Here is a 9,698-nt window from a genome sequence, read left to right as displayed (position 1 = left end):
TTTGCCTGTTTTGCTGATGTTCATTTGACTCATTCTCAGCAAAATAAGCAAATGGAAAATTCATCCATCGACAAGCTACCTTTTATAATCCTGAAGGTGTGAGCTTCTTCCAGAATCCTGAAATAATGTGTGTGTGTGTGTGTGTGTGTGTGTGTGTGAGAGAGAGAGAGAGAGAGAGAGAGAGAGAGAGAGAGAGAGAGAGAGAGAACAAAAAGAAGCTTGGAAAGCTTCAGAAGGTAAAGTGGAGGCTTTATTTTTTTATGTGAATTTACACAGCCCCCTTTCAACTTTAATCCTCCATTTATTAATCTGTAAAATGGAGATACTAATGCCTGCCTCCACAGGGTTGTTCTGAGAAGTGAAAGTGATTTTGATGATGAAAGCCCAAAGAGAGGAGAGGAGACACCAGGAGACACCCACTAGGAGAGGAGACACCAGGGGGGTATGCAGAAGGAGGGCTGGGGCAGGGAGGCTGGATAGTACTGGCATAGCTCCACTGGAGCAGGATCTTTTTATTCAGGAGGCAGGCCCAACACCTTTGGCAACTTTGGAGAGGACTTTCCGCTGACTCAACACAATTAGGGATCCCCACAATAAATAGCATCTAACTACAGCACGGTGGGAAGCAGGCAGAGGTGGCAGCTGTCCTCTTCTAGGTGAGGTTATTCACCCCCATCCTCTCACTACATCCCTACACCCCACCTCCTAGTTCTCAAGCCTTGGCTTGAGACAAAGGCAGTCAGTTGGGGACCACCTCCCCCCCGCCCCCCGGCCCCCGCCGCCCACGCTTCTTCCGTGACCAAACACCCCAGAGCTGTCAGGCAGAGAGGCAGAGCCTGCGGGCTGGGATTAAACAACCTGACTGAAGGCAAGGTCCAAGTCGGAGGGGATTGGGCCATAGTGCTGTGGAGGAGGGGAGGAGAGGGTGCTGAGGCTTTCCCTCGCTCCAGCCCCGCCAAACCAGCCAACCCCAGACAACCTGCGCCAGCCACCAGGGCCTCGGAGAAGCAGGCACCATGCAGTGGATAAGGGGCGGATCAGGAATGGTGAGTGCATATAACCCTGGCTTCCCCTGCTTGAGCCTCAGTCTCCTAGCCCCACCCCCAGCTCCTCCACCAGCCGCCTTGCAGTAAGCCCCCTAGCCTCTGTTCACTGCCCTCTCCTCTCCGCTGTCCTTGAGATACCAGAGAGCTTGCTGTGGCCATTTTAGGAGCCCTTGCTCGACTAAGGAAGAAAGCCCCCTCCCATTCTCCTCCGCAATCCTACTGTCTCCCCCGCACCCCAGAGATTGGGGTGGGATGATAGTGGGGGTAACCTGGAAGGCTAAAGAAGCAAGGGATCTAGCAGAGGGGCTCTCTGTGAGCTGCGAGGCTTGCAGGCTGCAGGCCAGCTGGCAGGGGGTTGGGAGGAAGGGAGCAGTCACAAAGCCTGGGATTGTGGAAGAGGTAGTATGGGAGAGTTGCATAGTCCCCCAAATAGACCCTGTATCCCCTTATTCTGGCCAGTCCCAGAGCATGAGGGCCAAAAAGCCACTCTCAGGGAAGCTGTCTAGGGGATCTCAGGAGCCCTTTTTTTTTTTTTTTGCCCCCGGGCTAGGGTCACCCTGTCAATACTTGGGGCTTCGTCAAGGAAAGACAGCTGCAGAGATCCCTATCCTGGAAATGGGTCTGGACTCCATTCAGTTAAGAGAACTCCTCCCCCCACCCAAGAAGTGTGGGTTTGTGTGTGTATTCAATATTATCTTCCAACAGTAAATTTTATGCCATAATGCTCCCTTCTCCATCTGGAGACCTTGGAATGACTTCCCTTCCAGAGAGGAAGTGGTGGCTGCATCTTGATGACTCTCTGATTCAATTAGGGGTAGCTCAAGTCTTGTTAGAGATTCCCGGGATGGGAGGCCCTCATGCCTTTGTCCTCAGCTGGGAGGCATTAGCAAGAAGGTATTGGAGGGCAGTTGGGTTGGGTCAGCAGACACTGATGGCCATGCCAGCCCACACTTCAGTACTGCCACCCATAATCCAAAGCTGAAGGAAAGTAGCCAGAAGCAGTTGGGCAAAAATTGATGTTTAACTCCTTTTTTGATGCCCTTCTGGAAAGGAGGAGGGAATCTGGAGTTGGCTAGGACTGTATTATGAGGAGCTATCTTCTTCCTTATACATCTGTTTTAGTGGTTCCTGAAGGCATCCAGTTTATATTCCTTTAAACCAGGGGTCCTCAAACTTTTTAAACAGGGGGCCAGTTCACTGTCCCTCAGACCATTGGAGGGCCTGACTATAGTTAAAAAAAAAACTATGAACAAATTCCTACGCGCACTGCGGGCCTGGGACGAGTCGGCTGCTAAGCAGGACAGGCAGCAGCACCTGGTGGGCCGGATAAATGTCCTCTGCGGGCCACATGTGGCCCGCGGGCCACAGTTTGAGGACCCCTGCTTTAAACCAGGACTTCAAGAGACTCTTTTTCTCAGATATCCCTCTTTCCTTGGTGTCCCAACAGGGCTATTTCAAATGTTTGTAGACCCAGAAAAGATCAGAGCATGAGAAGACCTTCAAATCCTTGTCATCTGTACAGGAAATCTGAGACCCAGAGAGTGAGAGAGACTCACCCAGGGTCACACAGCTCCATGAAGGCAAAGCTTAAGTCTCCTGACTTGTAACTGTCCCTCCCCACTGCTCCACAGAATCATTAGTTTAAATGGTGCTGAGAGTCAGAAAAGAACAGAGTCATGATCTTGGGAAAGGACTTCCTTAAGGATGAACTAATGCCACAAAGTTTGCTTTAAAAAATAAAATATGCCAGTCCTGATATTTCTGTTACCTGGGTCTGGGTCTTTCTCCTTTCTGACCATCCATCTGATTCTCAGATGTTTGAGTGTGGGGCTAGAATTAACACAGTGGGTGGATTCATTAAAGGATGTTTCATATCTAAGTCAATAATCAAATTATCTGCTTCAGGCTTCTGGCCTGTGGTGGGGCTAATTGAGGGTTGGGTCTATGTGAATTACCAATGAACCAGTTCCTTGCTTTCTAGGATTCTGGAGAAGAAAATTAAGTTTATTAGTAGTACTAGATATGGTATACTTAACATTTGTGAAATCTGGAATGTATCATTTTCAGAACTCTCTCTTCTATATTAAAAAATTCATTGATAACCAGCACTAATACTTATTTTCTTGATTTTTTTTAAATTTTCAAATAACTATCAATAAAAAGGGAGACTAAACTTCGATTTAAAAACAAATTCAGTAACATAATATTATCTAAAATGTGCACTTACTGAACAAAAATAGTATGCCTTGCAGTTTGTATTGTTTTTGCTGTTTTAGATTTTAAGCACAAACAAAAACTCCAATTCGTCACATAAATGAGAGAATTGAAAAACATACATTTTATTCCTTTAAATTAACTATCACTGTGGCTACCATTGTTTACTTTGAAGCTACTATTTAAATGCTGTAATATAGCACCAGAGGGATTGCAGACAAGAAATGGACCCAAAGTCCCTGGCCAGATAGCTCAGTTGCTTACAGCATCCTCTAGAAATACCAATGTTTGGGGTTTGATCCTCAGTCAGGGCACATACAAGAATCAACCAATGAATGCATAAATAACTAGAACAACAAATCTCTCTCCCCACCCTCTCTCCCTTCTCCCTCTCCCTCTTTCTCTCTCTCTGTCAAATCAATAAAAAAGGGAAATGCACCCAAATCTGCCATGATTGATTCTAAACATTTAAAAAGTGGAAACACATGTGAAGTCTGTATGTATTGGGGGGGGGGGGGCAACTATATAACTGAAAGTTCTCTGAATTAGACTTCCATGTATAATACAATATTATTAAAGGATAAGTAATAAAATGTGCTAATTTGAAACTTTATAAGATTATTAAAACTCAGTAGTAACAATTGTTTAGAAGTTTGACCAAAAAAATATTTTGTCAGGGAGGAGTATTTTACTACTGATGTTTAAAATTGCTGGTCCATGGTGATATAAAAAAAATACTTTGACTTTTAGTTTCTTAAAAAATTCTCTAGAGATAGTGTGCTCCTTCTTTCCCTACACTAAGTGTTGTCCATTCCTATTGCTCCACTTTATATGCCAATGCTTTGGAGAAGAATATGAAATATTGAACTAAATTCCATGCCAAATTTCAAGTGACCTTCATAAAAATCAGTATTTGAGTTGGTAGAAATCTCTGTATAGGCAAGATAGAATGGCTAACAGTTAAGTTTAACAGTTGATTTGATTCTGATATGAATAACAGAGATCTACCAAGTATTTTAAAGTATTTTAAAATGCAGTTCAATCTGGGGAAATGAAGGGTGGGAGCAGAACATGAGCCTTTTCCTTTTTGAGGTATCTTTCTAACTTAGAGCAGACCTGATCCACTCTGCTATCTACTTTCTGGAATTTCCACAGCAACAGTATAGTTTCAGGCTTTACTCTCTACATTGCTCATGTTGCTTCTGGACTGCCTCAGTTGTAATGTCCAAACAGGATGACCTTGGTGATAATTTAGCCCAACTCCTTAGATCAGGTCAGCAAACTACAGTCTACTGGTCAAGTTCAGCCCACACATTAGATAAAAATGGCCTGGCCAGTGTGGCTCAGTGACTGAGTGTCAACCCATGAGTCAGGAGGTCAAGGTTGGATTCCCGGTCATGCCCCGGTTGCAGGCTCGATCCCCAGCAGGAGGTATGTTTTTATCTCTTTCTCTCTCTCTCCCCCTTCCTCTCTCTGAAAATCAATAAAAAACATTTAAAACATTTTTTACATTTTTAAATTGTTGGGAAAATTTGAAAGAAGAATATTTTGTGACAGACATACATGAAATGATATGAAAATTTATATGAAATTCAAACTATAAATAAAGTTTTATTAGAACATAGCCATGCCCATTCTGCCTTCATGATACAAAGGCAGAGTTGGATAGTTGTGACAGAGACCGTATGGCCTGCAAAACCTAAAATATTTACTATTTGGCGCTTTACAGAAAAGTTTTGTGCTCTGAGCATTTCATTTACCATGGCAGTACCTCAAGGGGAGGGCCTGGGCAGGGGCAAGCAGAAATTTGGATCTCCTATCTTTCATTTATCCAGAGCACCTTGATTTTTGCTTTATATGTTGAGCTGTTGCCTAAGATTTTGGAGGAGGGTTTTTGCTTACCTATCTCCCTCACAAAAATGTTTGAATACCACCCATTTTATACATTGTAAAAACTGAGTCTCAGAAAGGGAGGGTACTTGACCCAAGACCTCACAACTACTCAGTAACTGGGCAAAGAATCCACAAATCCCAATTCTCAGTTATGTGTGCCTTCTTCAATTCTCATGAGGTAAATTTAGTAGGGGGAAAGGGAAGGGAAGCATACCTATTATGTGCCAGTTATATGAAATGTTATCTCGATTAATTCTCACATTATCCTCTAACAAAATAGGCTTAAAGTTAACATTTGTTAGTTTATAAATTCATGCAATAAATATTCACTGAACACCTACTATCTTTCAGGTACTATTCTAGACATTAGGAATGCAGTAGAGAATGAAAGATAAATATCCTTGCCTTCCCAGAGTTCATAGTCTAGTATAGCTTGGAAACAGCAATAGAGAGTTTAAGTATATTGCTCAGGGTTAAATAAAGGAGAGCATCATATTTCAAATCCAGATTTATCTAATTACAAAAGCCTTACTATTTTCACAACCCAACCATCCCTCTATCCACTCCCCATTCACTCACCAATCTACTCACCCATACACACATCCATTCATCCATTCATTTATCCAATGTATTTTTTGATTACTTATAAACTACTAGGTGCTGGCTATACAGCTGCCTTGGGTATCAGCACCATAATGTAATGGTTATGAGAACAGACCCTGGAACCAGATTTCCTGTTTGCTCTCACTACTTATTGTCTGTGTGGTTTGGACAGTCCACTTAACCCCTCAGGGTCCTCATCTTTAAAGTTGGGAGGGTAGTAGCACATACCCATTTCATAGTGTTGTACAGATTAAATGAGTGAATACCTCTAAAGTACCCTGAACAGTGCCTGACATAGAGTAAAGCTATATAAATTTTTGTTATTATTATTTTTACATTTCCTCAGAGCCAGAGACCATCCCAGCTGGCTCAGAACTACCACTTCATTTGTGTACAATCATTGACTAATCATGTTACATTTCTTAGGGGCTTTTCTAGCTAATCCAAAAGAGAAACTTATGCCAATACTTAATAACAGTTCAATGTGTTCTCTCCCCTATGTAATATATGCTTGACAAAAGTTATTTATTTATTATGAGTAGGTAATGCATGCACATAGTACAAAATTCAAAGAGCAGGAAAAGAATTTGACAAAAATTAAGTCTCCATAGGTCTTCCTCCTTCTGGTCCTCAGTCACACCGTCCAGAGACAGTCACTGAAATCAGTTTCTTAAGTGTTTGTATAGAGATATTCTAAGCTTGTACAAACATTTACTTATGTACACACACACACACACACACACACACACACACATTTTATTTACTTCATATAGATAGTAGCATATTCTAGAGTCTTGCCTTTTTTTTCAATGAACAGTATGTCTTGAAGATTATTCTATATCAGTATGTACAGAGAAACCTCCTTTTACATGGCTAAATAGAATTCTGTTGTGTTCCCTATTGATGGCCAATTAGTTTGTGTCCAGTCAATTGCCATGATAAGCAATGCTTAAGTGGATTTTAACAGGTCATTTTAAGAAAATGGATGGTTATTAAGCGGCTGCTATTTCCAGGACACGATATGTCAGGCTGAGGTGTGGGATAATCAAAGACAGAATGTGGTTTATGTGTTCAGGAGCTTAATGATTCAGAAGGGGAGAACTAATGTCAGCCTGGGTGAAATGCTATTGGAGATACAAAGAAGGTGATGTGGGACTACAGGGGAGCAAAAACATAGTGGAGGAGTGATTCTGAGGATTGGGCAGGGCTTCCTAGAAGAGATAGCATTTAAATTTTACTTTAAAGCCTTTCAGATGGCACTGTTGGCTTGGTGTGGGGAGTAGGTATGGTAGATGAAGCAAGAAATGTTCTAAGCAGAAGGTAACAACCTTAGACAAAGAATTGAGTCATGAAAGTGCCAGTATGTTCTGTAAATAACATGTGGGTGCTTTGATGTTGCTAAAGGCAGTGATTCTGGCAAGGTGCATTGGGGCCACATCAAGAAGTACCTTGAATGCCAAGCTCAGAAACTTTGCCTGGCAGAAAGGACAATGACATAATAAGATTGAGTGGTGGAAGATTTCTTTGGTGATACACATAGAGGGCGCAAGAAGAGAGAAGTGGCTGCACCTGACAGCTGGAGGAGAGAAAAGGAAAGAGGGAGGGAGGGAGGGAGGGAGGGAGGGGGAGAGAGATAGAGATAGAGATAGAGATAGAGATAGAGAGAGAGAGAGAGAGAGAGAGAGAGAGAGAGAGAGAGACCAGGTTATACAGGCAAGCAGGAAGAGTTCCCTTTCACTCAGCCATTTTGTTCTATTAAGTCTTCAATTGGGATCTACCTGCATTGGAAAGGGCAATCTGCTTTACTCGGTCTACCAATTCAAATATTAATGTCATCCAAAACACCCTAGTAGACACATCTAGAATAATGTCTGACCAAATTTCTGGGCACCCCTTGACCCAGTCAAGTTGATACATAAAATTAATACATAGCTTCGTTTATTGTCCAGTCTTTTGTGTGAGTAGACAAGAAAGTGCTGTGTGAACTGTGCTAATCTCTACCTATATATGGAGTAATTATTATTCTTGACAGGATAGAGGGGATACACACTTGGGATAACAGAATATGATCTTTTCTACCTCCCTGAATTCAGGCCTCAGAAGATCAGACGTAACTTTCTTCTTCTCTGAGTGCTAAGAGATCCAACAGGAATTTCATTCACAAGGAACAATTGTTCCTGCCCCACACCAAGGATTCCTCAGTTTTCTGCTTCAGGAGAAAATGAAAAAGACCCCCAAACAGCCCCATGTCGGGCTGAGAAGAGCTTCTTCTTAGGAACCCATTACTTTGAGGTGTTTTATTATTTTAGTGTGTGTGTGTGTGTGTGTGTGTGTGTGTGTGTGTGTGTGAGAGAGAGAGAGAGAGAGAGAGAGAGAACATGACTAGTTCTGTAAGTGATTAAGCTATTCAGTAATGGCACCAGAAAGTAGAAGAAATAAATACATTCAACTAGCTCTAAGAAGTCCTATTGCCATGAGGAGACATTTTGTCTAAGGGCCTGCCTGACATACCAGGGAATTGACATTTAACTTGAGTTAGCTGTGTGGAGGTTTGGGGAGAGACCCTATGAATTTGGATTACAATAAAAAATAAAGGAAGTGACAGCAAGGCTTGTAGGAGGTTTAAAGAAGGGAACAAGGATAGTACCTGAGGGGTAGAAAAAAGGGCAGTATGACTGGAGCACAGGGAGAGAGGAGGCAAGTGACATGATAGGAAGGCAGACAGTCAGGCAGGTACAGCTCACATGAGACCGTGTAGGCCCAGGAAGGGTGTGTACCTAAAGGTGGTATGGTTCAGTGGTTAATAGCACAGATTCTGGAAGCATACTGCCTAAGTTCAAGTCATGCTTCTGCCACTTCTTAGTTGTGTGATTTTGGACACATTAACTAATCTTTCTGTGCCTCAGTTATGCCCTCTGAAAAATGGAGATAATAATGGTAATACTTATAGTGTTAGTGAGGATTAAGAGTGAGTTAACATACTCACAGTGTGTATGACAGTGTTGGGCAGAGTGAGTGCTATTTATTCTAAGTGCAATAGGGCAGCATTTGAAGCAGTAGAATGATGGGGTCTGCTTTGTGATCTGAGAAGTTTATTTTTGCAGACTCTATATAGAATGGATTGGCGATGGTGAAAGTAGGGATGGCAAGCTCAATTGAAAGGCTGCTACAGAAATGAAATCAGTGGAGTTGAGGGAGAAGAGGGAAGGTTTGACATTGATTTTGAATATAGACTTAATAGGAATTGTTGTTTGGTTGATGAGAGAGGTGTATAACATGGAAGAAACAAGGAAGATGATCCCTAAGTTTCTGGCTCTGCCACTGTCTAGTTGTTTCATTTGAAACAAGGAATTTAACCATTCTAAGCTTCAGTTTCCTTATGTATTAGTCAGGGTTCTCCAGAGAAACACTACCAACAGATATATATGTATCTATAGATCTATATCTATATCTACATCTATATCTATATCTATATCTATAATCTATCTATAAGGAGCAATATTAATTTAGTTTTAAAAATTGGCTCTCGTGATTGCAGAGGTGCAAGTCCAAAATCTGAAGGGTAGGTCAGCAAGCTGGGAAGAGTTGCAGTCTGAGTCCAAAGGCAGTCTGCTGGCAGAATTCCTTCTTACTCAGGGACAGGTCAGTCTTCGTTCTATTATAACATTCAACTGATTAGATGAGGCCCATCCACATTCTGGAGTACAATCTGCTTTACTCAAAGTCCACTGATTTAAATGTTAACCTCAGCCAAAAAATACCTTCATGGAAATATCCAGAATAATATTTGATTGAACGTCTGGTTATTGTATTCCAGACAAGTTGAAACACAAAATTAACCAATATACCTTATCTATGAAACTGGAATAGTAGTACCTGGTCATTGGTACTATTGTGAAGATGAACTGATTTAATCTATGTAAAACACATGGTACAGTGTCT

General features: G+C 41.9%; 1 protein-coding gene across 2 annotated transcripts in view; it reads left to right on the top strand.

The window, feature by feature from the left end:
- The first annotated feature begins 583 nt into the window (after positions 1-583).
- Positions 584-9,698, top strand: part of ARHGEF9 (Cdc42 guanine nucleotide exchange factor 9) — a 251,908-nt gene continuing 242,793 nt past the window's right edge. Inside the window, exon 1 of one of the 2 annotated variants that reach the window (XM_080653046.1) lies at positions 584-1,046. In XM_080653046.1, coding sequence (XP_080509172.1) covers positions 1,017-1,046 — 30 coding nt within the window. In that variant the 5' untranslated portion in view covers positions 584-1,016. The remainder of the gene's footprint in view (positions 1,047-9,698) is intronic. The other variant, XM_080653038.1, reaches the window with a different exon arrangement.

The sequence above is a fragment of the Plecotus auritus genome, assembly GCF_963455305.1.
Source record: "Plecotus auritus genome assembly, chromosome: X".
Classification (NCBI taxonomy): Eukaryota; Metazoa; Chordata; class Mammalia; order Chiroptera; family Vespertilionidae; genus Plecotus; species Plecotus auritus.
This window is presented reverse-complemented; position numbering and strand designations above follow the sequence as displayed.